Genomic DNA, 15,617 nt, shown 5'->3' on the forward strand with positions numbered 1-15,617 from the left:
GTTGTTATGTGCAAAGATTTAAAGTTTTTCTGACTTCTTGGCAAACTGACTCTCACCAAACTGACTCTCTCACCATTTTTTAAAGACCCTCTATCCCTGGTATTTCCTTACTCTGAAGTCTGCTCTGTCTAGCTTTCTTATCTTTTTTTTTTTTTTTTACTTTTAGCCAATTGATTTCACAATGATGAAGTCATATACTCGGAAACAGAATATAATTCCATCTAATTTATCACTTCTGGTGATCTCTGTTTTTTAACTAGCGAGTTTAGACCGTTTACATTTAATGATACATTTGAATTTAAGCCTTCTGCTTTAGTGTTTTCTGTTTGTTCCCATGTCTCCTCTTTCCTGCTTTCTTTATTATTTTTGTATCTTTCAGAATTACATTTATTATTTTGTTTTTAATATATCTATTTGAATGGATCTTTTTATATGTATTAAAATGTATGTACTCAGCTTTTCACAAATTAATTGTAATTAATGTTAACTTTTCAAGTAAAATGAGAAAACTTACCTCCATATGGGAACACTTACTGTCCCGTTTTATGTGCAGTGTCATGTGTCTTACATCTACCTAGGATTAAATCTTTTCGGACAATGTTACAGCTTTTTATCCTCATTCTTTTTTGAAGAACTTAAGAGAAGCCTAGACTAACATATTTACCTAGATGTTTACTATTTCTGTTTGTCCTTGGAGTTTCCCTCTTGTACCATTTCCTTTCTGTCTGATGAGCTTCCATTCTTGTCTCCTTTGGACCAAGTTTGTTGATAACAAATTTTCTCATTTTTACTTTAGCTAAGAATGCCTTCATTTTGCCCTCATTTGAATGACATTTTACTGGATTTGGAATTCTGTTTTGACAGTCCACTTCTTTCAGCACTCTGAAAATGTTGTTCTACTTCCTTCTGACCTGATTTCTGATGAGAAATCTGTAGCAATTCTATACAGAATGTGACACTTTTCACTGGCTACTTTCAGGATTTTTTTTTCTTCGTCTTCAAATAGTTCAGCTATAACGTGTCTGGTCTTGGAATTTCTTGTGTTTGTCCTGTTTGGGATTCACTGAGCATCTTAAATCTGTAAGTTTGCCTTTGCACCACATTATTTCTCACCTCCTTCTGAGATAGTGGCATGAGTGATTGGCTTCAGGATCGTCCTACAGATCCCTGAGGCTCTGTTCAAACTGACTGTTGACCTAGTCAAGTTCCCCGCCCTTTCCTGTCATGTCATTCTGCTCCTAAGCCTCTTCAGAGGATTTATTAAGCTGTTACATTTTTCAGTTCTTAAATCACCTTTGGGTTCTTCTCTATATTCTCTGTTTCTTTGCTGGTGCCTTCTATCTTCCCATTTATTTTAAATCTGTTTGCCTGCACCTTTTGAAGCATGGTTATCATTGTTATTTTAAACTGTTTCCCTGATAATTCCAATTTCTGTGTCTGCATGGGGTTGCTGCCTGTTGGTCGTCTTCTTTTTTCAAATTCGTTAATGTTCCCAGGTCTTCTTGCCTAAGTTGGGATTGTAGCCTCTGCAGAGCTATGCAGATTTGCCCTGCCCATGCACCATCCAGGTCTGGGACCTGGGCATTGGTCTGCCCCGTAGTTTAGTTCTTCAGGACTGTGCTGTGCTGCTCGGGGTGTGCATGCATGGCTCAGAGGTCACCAAGGAGTTCATCAACTCCGTGGAACTGCTCTTTTGAGCTCCCTCCTGTCTGTGACCCATTTCTTGTTCTTCCAGCAAAAAAGGTAGTCTTCAGTTCCCTACCCCTGCCATGTGGGCTCCCACTACTATTTCTGCCAATCAGCTGAAAAGAGGGAGGGAGAGAGAGAGAGAGAGAGACAGGGACAGAGACAGAGAGAGAGACAGAGAGAATATGAGTATTTGCTGCTTCTCTTTTCAGATCATAGATTTTTGCGGTAGGAGGAAGCCTCAGATGCCTTCCTAACTGACACTACTACTGCTACTGCTGCCGACAGAGTTTTCCAGAGATTGAGTCAGGAAATAACAGGGAAAATACAACAGGGGCTTTGCCTGTCTCACTCTGACACTTAGGATTCCTGCTTCTCACTCTTCAAGCAAGAAGACAGGGTTTTCCTTGAGTGCTGTTTCTCTGCACCAGGGAATGCCTGTGGGTTCGATCTAGGGGGTTCCCAGGGGCGGGGGGGGGGGAGTGAACTCCCTGCCCCTTGGACAGTGCTTTAAATCCTAGCTTCCATCCCCAGTCTGCAGGGTCCGCAGATGCGGGCTGCACGCATTCTGCCCAGTGTTTGAGTTGCGACGGGGTGGAGGGTGCCTACTCCATCCTGCCTGCGCGTGGAAACCACCATCTTGCTGTGCTGTTTGGGGTCTTCTTAAACAAGAATTGCTTGCACATTGAAAAGGAAGCTCAAAACCAAACTGTGTCCTGTTGCTCAAGCCTCAGTCCCGGGGCAGCGCCCCCTCGCCCGGCAGCATCCCGCTGAGACTCTCGCCTCTTCTTCCTCTGCAGGGACACAGCTAACCGTGGAGGTCCACCCTCGAGACGCCATGCCCCAGCTGCTCAAGAAGTTCTCCTTGGCTAAACTACGTACGTACAGGGCTGCTCAGGCCAGAGGGTGGGCAGGGAGGACTGAGGGCAGCTGGTAGCCCACATCCCAGCCCGGGCATCCTCAGAGGGCAGGGGGAAGGTGATGTGGGCTTGCACACCAGGGAAAGGCAGGTGCCTGGAGCTCCCACCTGGGAGACTCTCTCCTCCACACACAGCTACGCCCTGGAAGCTGGTGTGGGAAACACAGCAAAAGGCACGGTTCACCACACAAGTGTTGCTGCTGTTGGTTTCCGATACTGTTTGTTGACTGCTTAAAAAGTGGTGGGCATGGCGCTAAGGACTTGATGCTCATTAACTTTTTAACGCTTTGGTATATATGAAAATCATCCCCACTTGGAGGTGAGCAAGATGAGGCCAGGAGCAACCCTGGTCACCCATGCAGGAAGTGGGAACGCATGGAGCTTGACTCTGAAGCCTGGGCCCAGGACCACAGGTCCCCTGTGCCCCCTTCTCGGGCCTCTCTCTGCAGCTGTCCATCTCACAGCCACGCAGGGCCTCACAAGCAGTGCAGGCCCCAGACCAGCAGAGGTGCCAGTCCTGCACACACCCACTCGGTGGGCCAGAGGCTCCTAAGGCTGCCTGGGTCCAGGGTTCTCAGCAGTCGGAATCTCAGCAGGGCATGGAGAGAGCAGGCTCTGGCCGCATGAGATGAGGTCACGCTTCAGCCATGTGACCTTGGGCGAGTGGCTCAGCCTCCCTGTCTGGGACTCGATCTCTGTAGACGGCGGAAAGTTAGCAAGCCTCCCTGCTCAGATGATCGAGGGGTTAAATGGGACGGGAAATAGAAACACGGACCAGGCATGGTAAGCACCCAATCAATGCCACTGCTTTGTCAGAGAATGTAGGTGATAGCAGAACGTAGGTTCAAAATGCAAGAGGGCCTCTGGCTCTCAGGATGGCCTGGGTGCAGCTGCACCCTTCACAGCTCTAAGTGGCCTCCAGGGCCAGAAGGCCACCTGCCTGGCACCCCCCACTCCCAGCCTGACCTCCACCTGGTTCCAGTGGGGACGCACACCTTCCTGACCTGGTTTCAAATCCCTTCCTTTTGCCCCTGGAGCCTAATACCTGTTGGTTACTGGTCTGCCTGAATGGTTCTGGACTCACACAGTTCAGGTGCCCTTCAGCCATCCTGAAGAATAACTTGATGGTCACTTGATCTTTCTGGGGTTTGAACTCTGTGCAAACAGCCTTCCCTTCCCCTGTTTCCCTTTGCACCTGGGATCAGTTCTGACCTTGAGTGAGTGCACCTTTGGTTGTGCTCGGGCAGCAGGTGGACGCAGAGGAGGGCAGGAGCGCCAGCATCCAGGCAGGGCCACGGGTTAATCCAAAGCGCCAGAGCCGGGGCACATTCTGACTCTGCATCCTCTCCCTGTCCCCAGGCTCCTCGTGCCCCATCAGGAAGTTCGTGGCCATTGCAGCGGGGATTCAGCGGTGGGTGGGGTTGGGAGTGGGGAGGCTGTGAAAAGGAGAGTGAAGAGGAGGGGCTAGAAGTGCCATCGGAAGCGAGGGGAAGTGCTTGCATTTACGATGCTTCTGGAGTGTCTCTGCTTCTGACCTTTGGGGTGTTGCAGGTCTACAAGGCGATAAAAATGGAAACACCAGAGCCCGGCAGCCTGGAGGGAAAGATGCACACGGTAAGTTCCAGGGCTTTCTCCTGAACCATTTCTGGGACAGTGTATTGGTTGATTCTTCTGGGCCAATCTCTATAGTCAATTGGCAGTGGCTTCCTAAGATACTGAACTAGAAGTCTGGGCCTACCTCTTGGTCAGAGGTGAAGAATGTTGTGATTGATTAGCAATGTCTGCCATGGACACAGGTTGAGAGGGAGAAAGCTCATATACCTGATGTCATCACTAAGCTACCACATAAATCCCACCAACAACAAGACAGCCCATTATGGGAAACAGAATTCAGAATTATATTAACTCTAAATGGAATTCCAGATGTCTGTAAGGTAGGAGGCAAGTGAAAAAAAGCAGAGAGGGGAAGAAGAAGAAACACTGAGTTGGGCAACAGCATAGGTTCAAATCCCATTTCTGCTCTCATTCACCCCCACCCCGGGTCTCAGTTTCCCTTCTGTAGCCCAGATCTCATCTAAGGCTTCATGCAGCTCAGAGCCCCCTATTGTTTTGTTGCAAAATTAGAATAACTTAGTGCTGCTGTATGTTTTAAATATACAAAATCATGGATCTTATGTAATCTGCTTGGGAGTAGAGTTAATGAGGCATAATTCATTGTGGGTGTTTGTAACATCCAGATTTTGTAAAATGGAACCAAGAAAGGGGAAAACCAGAAGCAGAGTTTCCAATCCCATTTTAGAAATACCATTATTCCTCTCAATGGGGGCAAAGGAGGCTTCGTACGCAAATCTGTGCAAAGCAGAAACCACTCCTGTGTGTGAATCCAGTTCACACCCACGCAGCTCACCCTTGCTGCAGAGGGGCCGGAGCCACGTTGTGAGGAGAGAAGGGCTTTGAGTGTGTGGAGCGCAGCGGGGCCCACCAGCATTCCTCTGCCACCTCTAAAGGGCATGCTGGACTGCACTTGGATGACAGAGGACAGGGTCTGCCGGGGCCGAGCCACGGTGCCCACCAGTGTGGGCAGCAAGGGCTGAGTGGGAGCCGGCATGACCCTGGGTGCCAGCAGTAGCTCAGAGGGAGTTCCTGTGCCCCAGAGGGAAGCCTGGGCAGCTACTAGCCTGGGCCAGCATCAACGTCAGTGTCAGCCTGGAATCTCCCTCTCTCCCCTTGTCTATGTCCAGTGAGTGGACTTCAGCAAGGCCCAGTCTCTGGGCAGGAGGCCCCTTCTGAGATCCCGAGGCACAGCCTTCCCCAGGGGCTCCCAACTGAACCCCAGGCCCTGCTCACCAGGACACTACCACCTCCTGCTGCCTTCCTTGGAAGCCCCAGTCTCCAGTTGGACATGGAGTCTGCTAACTCCCAGGGCAAAAGCGGAAGGCAGGCTGGGTCCAGCACAGCTCATGCCCCGGGACCCAGACACCCAGCCCTGCCACACCCTCCTATGCCCAGAATGCTCTGTGGCACATCCACCCCAGCACCTGGCCATGGCACTGCCCTTCTTGGGCTTGTCAGGGGCCAACAGCCTGGTCTGGACATGTCCCACAGGAATCTGCAGGAAGTTAAAGGAAGAGATTCTGTCTCGAGAATGCTGGGAACCATGGCTTGACGGAGGCTAAGCCAGGGTCTTCAGAGCTGGCTCCACAGGGGCTGCTCACGTTCCCTTTGGCGCTCCAAGGGGGACCCATCCAGGGAGGGGTGGCCCTCAGGAAATGGTGAGGCCAGGCAAGTAAGGTCCCCACTGCTGACCCAGCCTCCCTGTGTTTCCAGCCTACCCCTGGGATCGGTCCAGCCTGAAATCCATGACTCTGGACCTGCGGCAGTTTGAGAAACTGGACGCCTATGCCTCACAGGTAGGACAGCCAGCGCCTCCAATCAGGAGCCCCCACATGCACCCCAAGGTGTCTTGGAGGTCCCCAAAACAGGGCAGCAAAACCCCTCCCCAGGCCTCTTCAAGGAATCCTGAGTCACACGGATGGATGCCCAGGAAGGCCTTTATCCAGCACGTGCTTGGGGGACAGAAGACTCCAGGCAGCAGGCCCCGACCAGGACCAAAGGCCCTTCCATCCCCCAGGCCACCCAGCATCCCAATACCCCCCAGACTACACAGCCCTGTGGCCAGTCCAGCGTTGACCTCCCGTGTCCCATTTGGGCATTGTTGCTACTGAACCAGGCCAGAGCCAGCTCGTGGAGAAAAGGAGGAAGAGCATGGGGAGGGCCCTGGCAAATGGCCAGAGCCACCATGACAATGGCCATGCTCAACCCTGGAGCTCATGAGCTGCCCACCAGGCACTCTGCCTCCAGCCCTTGGCACGTCAGGGCAGAGTGGGGGGAGTCACAGCTGGAGCAGTGCAGCTACAGAGCTGAAATGCCGGGGACACAAGAGGCATGGGGCCAGGCAGGAGCCTCAGCACAGAGAGGACCACATCGGAGCGCCAGGATGCTAAGCCCTTTTGTGAAGGCAGAGTGAGCCACTGGGGGCCCTAAGCAGTCTCAGCAGGATGCCCTGAGGCAGCCACAGAGTGGGTACTTGTTTGTTAAGTAGATGAACAGGTGCACAGGTGCACAGGTGCTCAGGTTACAGCTGAGACATCGGCTGAGTCTTCATCTGAGGATTTCCAGCTGTCCCAGCAGGAGGAGGCAGGACCTGGATTAGGTGGGGATGCTGAAGACAGAGAGGACCAGAAAGAGCAATCCTGGGTGAAGGCGCTGGGCACAGACACAGCGGCCAGTGGGTGGGAGGTGCAGGACGGGGGCTCCGGGCGGCTGGAGTCAGTGGTATAGGAGGGCACAGCAGTGCCCCAGCCTAAGGACCAAGTCTGGGCTTGGTGAGTGTCTGTGGAGTGTGATGGGCTCCAGGGTCCTGGCACACCTGTTAGGAATGCCCGCTGGGAACACTGACCTGGGGTCATCAGATTTAGTTATGAGTGGGAGCCCTAAAATGAGTGCTGTTGGGGAGGGCAGGGTGAGTCCAGAAGGCGTGGAGCCATCCCAGGGGCTGGGCAAGGCCAGCACGACTGGACTCCAGAGAGGGGCCAGTGGCCTCCTGGAGGTCAGGGCACAAGTGTGGCTGGTAGTGGTCACAAGGTAGGGTCCTGGAGCTCCACTATGGGTGGAGGAACAGTGCCAGGTGGACAGCAAGGCCGGGGTGCCCTCGAGATGGAGGGGGAGGGAGGTGTAGGCACCTGTTGCAGGAGTGAATGTGCAGTGCCCTTGCTTCTCTAGAATGGCTGCAGGTGGACAGGGCTGCCTTGTCAGCACCTGCAGCCCTGCTTCCTCCTCCTCAAGGTCCCTGCAAGAAGTGTGAATGTGTGGTTCTTGTGGTTGTTGTTACAATGTACTCTTAGGAGCCTGTTTTGTTACTATAGTGAAATAGCTGAGGCTGGGCACTTAGAAAAGAGGCTCACTTAGCTCACACTTTTGGAAGCTGAAAATCCAAAACCAAGCAGCCCCAATTGTTTGGTCTCCGGTGAGGGCTCAGTGGCAGGTGGCATTATGGCGGGAGTGCATGTTAGAGGGAGAGAGCCCATGGTGAGAGAGATCCAGGGGTCAGGCTGGAGCTTTGATAACACCTTGCTCTCGAAGGAGAGAACCCAGTCCCAGAGACCAGCATTTCCTGCTGAGGGCCGGCCATCCAATGATCTAAGCACCTCCCACCAGACCCACCTCTTCAGGGGTCCATCACCTCCCACATCACCACACCAGGCACCAAGCTTCCAACACCCCTGGGCACAGACCACCTGCAAACCCTAGCATGTAGTAAAATATGTGTAACATGAAATGTGCCATTGTTGTTTTCAAGTGCAAGCTCACTGATACTGATTACCGTCCCGATGCTGCACAAACATCACCACTGTTCCAAAGCCACTTGCTCACCGAGAAACTCTACGCCCATGAAGCAACCCCTGGTAACCTCTACTTGCCTCTATGGACTTGCCTATCCTAGGCATTTCATTTCAGTAAAATCAGACAGTCCTTTTTAAAAAAGATTTATTTGAAAGAGTTATATATAGACAGAAGGAGAGGCAGAGAGAGAGAGGTCTTCCATCCACTGGTTCACTCCCCAATTAGCCACAACTGTCGGAGCTGCGCCGATCCGAAGCCAGGAACCTCTTCCGGGTCTCCCACATGGGTGCAGGGGCCTAAGGACTTGGGCCATCTTCTACTGCAGTCCCAGGCTATAGCAGAGATCCATATCGGAAGTGGAGCATCTGGAACTTGAACCGCTGCCCATATGGGATGCCGGCACTGCGGGCCGCGGCTTTACCCATTACACCACAGCACCAGCTCAGACAATGTCCTTTCATGTCTGGGTCATTTCACTCAGCATGTTTTCAAGGTTCATCTGTGCTATGGCATGTACAGAATGAAGTTCTTTCTTTTTTCTCACTGAATAGCATCCCACTGTATGTATATAACACATTTGCCTTGTTCACCCCTATGTGGATGGACTGTCAGCTTATTTCCTTCTCTAGATGTGGCCAGTACTGCTGCAGCGAACACTGGCAGGAAGGGTCTGCTTGGGTCTCTGTTTCCAGTTACTGGAGGTCTATACCTTGGAGTGGACTCACTGGGTCATGTGGCAATTCCACATTTAACTTTTGAGGAGCCATCCAAGTATTGTCCATAGCACCTGCACCATTTTATATTCTCACCGTCAGTGTGCAAAGGTTCCAGTTTCTCTACATTCATGCTGACAATTCATGCTGACACCTGTTACTTTCTTATTTTATTTTTGAATGTCCATCGTAGTGCACATGAAGTGGTGTCTCATTTTGGTTTTGATTTGTATTTCCCTCATGACTAATGAAGTTGAGCATTTTTCATGGCTTGTTAGCTATTTGTGTATCTTCTCGCTGGAGAAATGACTATACATGTCATTTGCCCATTTTTAATTGATTGTCTTAAGTTGTAGAAGTTATTTGTATATTCTGAATATGAAACCCTTATCAGTTATAAGATTTGCAGTGTTTTCTCTCATTCTATAAGTTGTCTTTTTTCCTTCTTATCCTTAATATTCTTTCATGCACAGGGATTTTTTATTTTAGTGAACACCACTCTATTTTTTTCTTTTGTTTTCATGCCGTTGGCATCACATCTAAGAATCCATTACCAAAGACAAGGTCGTGAAGATTTTCTCCTGTCTCTCTCTCTCTCTCTCTCTCTCTCTCTCAGAGGCAGACACACAGAGAGAGTGAGCTTGCAGACACAGAGTGAGCTTCCATCCACTGGTTCACTCCCCAGTGGCCTGTGTGAGGCTAAGCATTGCTGGATCCAGGAGCTAGGAACTCAGTCTAGGTCTCCCATGTAAGTGGCAATAACTCAACTACTGGAGTCATCACCTGCTGCTCCCAGGGTCTGCATTGGCAGGAAGCTGGAACAGGGAGCCAGAGCTAGGACTTGAACCTAGTTACTCAGAATCTGGGACCCAGACATCTTAAATCTGGTGTCTTAATTGCTCAGCTAAACACATGACCCCTGTCCAGGAGTTTCAGCTCCTGTTTGAGTCATTGATCCATTTTGAGTTGATTTTTGTATATAGTATAAGAACAAGGCCCAACTTCCTTCTGCGTGTGGAAATCCAGTTGTTCCAGCATCATTTGTTAGGAAGATCATCCTTTCTCAACGAAGGGACCTGGCACCCTGTCAAACCTCAGTTGGCCACAGTTGTATGGGTTTATTTATGGGCTCCCAGTTCTGTCCCACTGCTCTAGATGATCCTTCTGCAAGTCCTAGACTCTTTTGAAGTGTGAGCCTCTCGCCTTTACTCTCCTTTTCTCAGAATCACTGTGGCAATTCTCAGCCCCTTGCAATTCCATGTGAATTGGAAGTTTGGCTTTTCCAAGCCAACAACAACAAAAGGCTATTGGAGTTTTGAGACAGTCTGAGTTAAATCTGTAAACTGTTTGAGCTAGGACTGGTCATGACTAAGGGCTGCCACAGCCACCCACATGCCCACCCGGCTGGCCCCAGGATGTGCACAGAAAAGTTGTGGGAGCTGTCAGCCCAGGATTCAGAGCGTCAGCACCACCCTCCCTGTCCATCTCCATGGCTTTGCCCTTGGAGCCTCTGTTCCCTGTATCTCTGCTCCAGCTCCTCTGCCTGGAGAAAGAACGGGACTGGCCACCAATGCCTGGTGTGAAGCACCCCCAGTCCTCCCTGGTCCTGATGCCAGTACACCCTTCCTGCTCCCCAGGTGACGGTCAAGAGCGGGCTGGACGAGCTGGTGTGTGACCTGCTGCAGGAGGCCCCCAGCGACCTGGAAAGGGTCCGTGCCATCTGGATCTGGATCTGCCACCACATAGGTAGGCCCTAGCACCCCTCAAACCCACCCCCACAGGCCCTGCTCCCATCTCATCAGCAGGGTGTACCCAGGGAGTCAGAAGGTGGGAGGGACGGGGCTCCCATGTGGCTGAGTGAAGAAAGACTGATGAAAGCAGGGTGACCCTTACTGTGTGCTAACAGTCTCCAGGAAGATCAGCTGGGGGAAGGGGAGGCCTGTGTGGCCCTCTGCTCACGGCCAAGTCCAGGGCTTAGACCTCCTGCCAGGAGCAGTCCTAGCATCCAGGAAGGCCGCTGCATGAAGCCCAGGACCCAGGACCCAGGCCGGAACCCAGGACAGAGAGTCAGTCATCCCCACCCAGGAACCCGTCTCCAGGGTTCTCAGAGCAGCGCAGGGGACCTGCGTCTGTGCAGGTGCCCGTGGCTCCACACAGGACAGCTGGGACCTTCCTGGGTCAAACCGACTGCAGTACAGGCTGCTAAGCAGCTGCTGCCCCTTGCCGAGTCTTGCAAACACAATGAGCGCTGGAGGGGCCAGGTCGTGGGGCGCCCTTCCCGTCCTCTGACCTGAAGCCTTCCCAGCCCGCTCCACCAGGGACACAGTCTACAGCATGTGCTCCTCTGGCACTGGCAGATCAAAAACAGGGGCTCAGGGCTCATCCCTCCAACACTGGCTGGGCCAGAATGCTGCCAGCCCCATGTCGACAGGCACACCCGTGTGCGTGCACACACACACACACGCACATGCACACACACACGGCTCCTTTGGGCCCATAGTGGCCATGCTGACTCAGCCCTGTTCCCCTCACTTACATGCCCTGGTCAGGGGCTTCTCTACCTGGGGTCAAGCCTCACCTGCAGCTCCAGGCACCCCATGGGGCCACGCAAGGCCTCAGATGAGGGGTGTCCCCGATACCCTGCAGGCTATGTGGTGGAGCAAGTGGGCAGTGGCCCCACCCGTGGCGCTGTGTCCTTCCCCTCCCAGCCCCTCCTCACGGGCGTGGGGAACCAAGTGCCCTCCCTTTCGTCACCTCAGAGAAGGTGACAGCTCCCAGATCTGCCTCGGGCTGGGGTTCTGCTTCCATTCCGCCCACCCTGGTCCCAGGTGCCCAGGGTGCAGAGGCAGCGCCCCGGGGAGCCGAGCCTCCTCTGGCCTCCGTGCCAGTCTCAGGCCCTGGGTCCTCATGGCCCCAAATCCCCCTGCAGAGTACGACATGGAGGCCGCCCAGGAGAAGGACCGCCAAGCCTTCAAGCCCACCGACATCCTGCGGACCCAGAAGACCAACTGCGACGGCTACGCCGGTCTCTTCGAGAGAATGTGCAGGTAGGCGAGGCGCAGGGAGAGCGGGAGCCACCCTGCCGTTCCGGCACCCCCTTCCAAAGCAGCAAGTGTCCTGGCCGCACTCCGGCCTCGCTCGGCCTGTACAGACCTTGCCCTGGAATCCGGTGAATCCGGGAAAGGTCAATTTCCCCCTTCTGGCCGCCAGCACCACTACCATCTGTCGGCTTCGCCGTGCATTAGCATAATGGCAGATGAATGCAGAGATAATTTGGTTATAAAAGGCCCTGTCTCTGTCTTCTCTGTCTCTGTGCAGCTGAAGGTTAAGAGAATGGCAGGCCCAGGAGCAGGACAGTGGCTGCCGGTGCCCAGGGACCGGGAAAGGCCATCCTGGGGCTGGCACCGGGCCTCTCCCTGGGGGAGCGGAAGCCCCACCTGCAAGGCCATGCACAGGCTCAGGCTCTGCTTCCAGTGCTCTGGGAGTGAGCACGCAGCCAGGTGGCTGCACTGGGCGACAGCTCTGGCCTGGGTGGGTGAAGCGGCCGTGGCTGATTGCCAGTGTTCCCAAGACAGCCACAAGGGCAAGGGGAGCCCTGTGGACCCCCGCAGTTTCTGGTGCCCCCTCTCTGAAGTCTGCTGAGGTCTCCTGGTGGCCACAGAGAGCCCCCTTCGCAGGGCGGCCAACAGCTGCTGTGCACCTGCAGGCCTCCACCTGGCGCTCTTCTCCGGCCACCAGGGCTGCAGGTGGGAACCCATCACAGCATGCACCACCGACATCCACCTGCAGCCCACAGGCGGGAGCTGTGATGCCTCAGCATTGTGCAGGCGGCCGCAGGCAGCCCTGTTCCTGGCCCGGACGGCATCCCGGCCACCACCATCCACTCCTCCACAGCAGGCCTCTCCGCCCCGCACATTCCCACTCTGCCTCCACACCACACCTGGTATCCCGCCTGCCTTCAGGTCTCGCCAGAGCCTGCATCCTCACCAGCCCCTGGCTCCCCTGGCCCTGGGTTCCCGAACCCCACTAAGGGCTCATCCTGTCCTGAGAAGTCCTCCCACAATGTGACCTCGGCCGAGTGCCCTGCATCCCGGGGCCCCGCCCATCTCCCTGCTCCTGCCAGGCCCCGCCCCCAGCCCTGCCACCTTCTCCTCTCCTGCTGTCCTCAGCTCACCTTGCCTACCAGCTCAGGCGCTGCCTGCTTTCATTTCATAACTGTTTTAAATTTTAAAATACTTGTACGTTGTACATGAGTCATAACAATATTCAAAAGCAAAGACGAGAGAATTGGGTGACTGGGAATCCCAGCGCTGAGCGAATGCTGCTAATACGGTGTCACGTCCTCTCCAGACTTGGCTCTGTGCTTGCAGGCCAGGCACCCTGCTCAGTTCTTCGTGGACGTCTCAACGTCCGCCCATGTCTTTATGTCGTTAGCAGCCCCTCTGCCCGGCTTCTCTACAAGTGCCCATCTCAGCGCCCTCACACCGTAGGCCTGGAATAGCTGTTCCCAGAAAGACTGGCAATGGCAGGGTAGTCCTGGAAGACTTGTATGAAGTGGGCCTTATTCTCTTTGTTATTTATTTAAGAACAGATAGGGAAGGAGAACTCCTATCTGCTGCTTCCCCAAATGCCCCAGGCAGCCAGGCTGGGTCAGACCAATTCCAGGAGCTGGGATCCCAATTCAGGTCCCTCGTGGAGGTGGCAGGAACCCAGTTACCTGAGCCAAAAGCCAGAGCTGGAGACTGAACCCAAGGTACTCCCATGTAAGCTACGCGTGTCTCAACTGTGAGGCCCAAAGCCCGCCCCTTATTGTCGCTTAAATCATGCACGACTCTCAGTCTGTTTTGGGCTCCATTTATGCCTGGGACCTTTCAAACATAATGACTTCCGTGTGAATTTACAAATTTGGAAACACTTTGTTTTTTTTTTTTTTTTTTCTTAAGTAGTAAGATATATTCTGCATGCAGTATGTGCTTTCTAGTATGCTGTAGAAGGAGTGTCAAATTTTTTTAAAGATTTATTTTATTTACTTGAAAGTCAGAGTTACACAGAGAGAGAACAGAGACAGAGAGAGAACGGGGGTGGGGGAGAGGTCTTCCATCTGCTGGTTCACTCCCCAGATGGCCAAAAATGGCAGAAGCTGGGCTAATCGGAAGCCAGGAACCAGGAGCCTCTTCCGTGTCTCCCACACGGGTGCAGGGGCCCAAGCACTTGGGCCATCCTCCACTGCTTTCCCAGGCCATAGCAGAGAGCTGGGTCAGAAGCAGAGCAGCCGGGTCTCGAACCGGCGTCCATATAGGATGCCGGCACTGCAGACGGTGGCTTTACCCGCTATGCCACAGCGCTGGCCCCTTGAAGGAGTGTCAGATTTAAAACCAGGAAGACTTGGGTTCCAGGCTTCACTTCACCACACAATAGTTTTGTTTGTTCTTTGTGGAAAGGCGTTTGACTTCTCAGAGCCTGGATTTTCTCAGCTGCACGTTCGGTACTGAATTGCCTGCTTAGCAAGACTGTGCAGGGCCGGCACTGTGGCTCAATAGGCTAATCCTCCGCCTAGCGGCGCCAGCGCACACCGGGTTCTAGTCCCGGTCGGGGTGCCGGATTCTGTCCCGGTTGCCCCTCTTCCAGGCCAGCTCTCTGCTGTGGCCAGGGAGTGCAGTGGAGGATGGCCCAAGTGCTTGGGCCCTGCAGGAGACCAGGTGAAGCACCTGGCTCCTGCCATTGGATCAGCGCGGTGCGCCGGCCGCGGCAGCCATTGGAGGGTGAACCAACAGCAAAGGAAGACCTTTCTTCTCTGTCTCTCTCTCTCTCTCACTGTCCACTCTGCCTGTAAAAAAAAAAAAAAAAAAGACTGTGCAATGAATGAGAACATGCAGTTCGGGGTTGCACACCGGACCCTGGAGTTGCTGTTGTTAACTTTTCCTGTCTTTTTGAGCATTGGGGATTTTTTTTTTATTCTTTTGCTCTGTGGAGCCTCCCTTCAGACTGCGCCGACCCACACAGACTGAGAAAATTGACACTTGCCTTTAGTGTAGCTGTCAGCTTCCCCGCCTGGTGCAGGTGCCTCACGGTGGCACCGTATTCTGGCCTGCAGCTGATCATTAAAAACCATCCCAGCATTTTGCATCATGTAAGGTTCGTTGCAGCCTGCACAATTCCTCACGCCACCCGGGGTGTGCAGCAACAGCTCACAGTTCCCTGTACCACTTCATCTCATTTAATTTTGCTTTAGAGATCAGTAACCTCCCCTCACCTTAAAATAACTGCCAGAGGTTTAGCAAATTCATTAGCTACTTCCTTAACAATCGAAGACGTGCAATCTGCACTCGCTGATTTATGCCTGCTTCGTTGTCAGGGTGGCCTCTCAGCAAGAGTTGTGCCCACACGGCCATCACTACTTCCTGCCGGCCGGCTCCGCCTCCTCGCTGCAGACTGATTTAATCGAGTCGTTTGGTGGGGAATTCAGGGGTGTTCACGGCATCGCTCGTTCCCTCACTGTCTTCCCCATGTTGCCGATGTGGGGTTTCTGGGAGTGCTGTCGCTCGTAATTGCTGTCCCGCATCTCTGTGATATTCCATCACCAGGTGTTAATGTCCCTCTGCTTGCCTGGGCTGCCCAGAGCCGTCATTCTTTCTGCCCAATTTCCTGGCAGGGGCCAAGCTTTAAATCCCCGCCCCGACTCGGCCTCCAGTCGCTCCCCTCCCCCTGTTCTCATGATGGCGCCACACTGCCAGCCAGCACACTGCTCAGAGACTGTAGACCAAGCCAGGAGCCTCGTCCCGGCCGGGGCTCTGATGCAGAGGGAGCTGGTTGGCCTCAGCTGGTTGTCAGTCGGTTTTCCATGAATGCTGTGCTGTCACAGAGCACGGGCAGGCACCTGCCAGTCAGACGGCCGC

General features: G+C 53.3%; 1 protein-coding gene across 2 annotated transcripts in view; it reads left to right on the plus strand.

Annotated features, from left to right (window-relative positions):
* KY (kyphoscoliosis peptidase) overlaps nucleotides 1-15,617 on the plus strand; it is a 46,420-nt gene that overhangs the window by 18,214 nt on the left and 12,589 nt on the right. For both annotated transcript variants that reach the window (XM_002716316.6, XM_008266211.5), the window contains 5 exons: nucleotides 2,487-2,564; nucleotides 4,157-4,219; nucleotides 5,933-6,015; nucleotides 10,359-10,467; nucleotides 11,651-11,768. In XM_002716316.6, coding sequence (XP_002716362.2) covers nucleotides 2,487-2,564; nucleotides 4,157-4,219; nucleotides 5,933-6,015; nucleotides 10,359-10,467; nucleotides 11,651-11,768 — 451 coding nt within the window. The remainder of the gene's footprint in view (nucleotides 1-2,486; nucleotides 2,565-4,156; nucleotides 4,220-5,932; nucleotides 6,016-10,358; nucleotides 10,468-11,650; nucleotides 11,769-15,617) is intronic.

The sequence above is a fragment of the Oryctolagus cuniculus genome, chromosome 4 (assembly GCF_051225735.1).
Source record: "Oryctolagus cuniculus isolate XC-2025 breed Fujian yellow rabbit chromosome 4, ASM5122573v1, whole genome shotgun sequence".
Lineage (NCBI taxonomy): Eukaryota > Metazoa > Chordata > Mammalia > Lagomorpha > Leporidae > Oryctolagus > Oryctolagus cuniculus.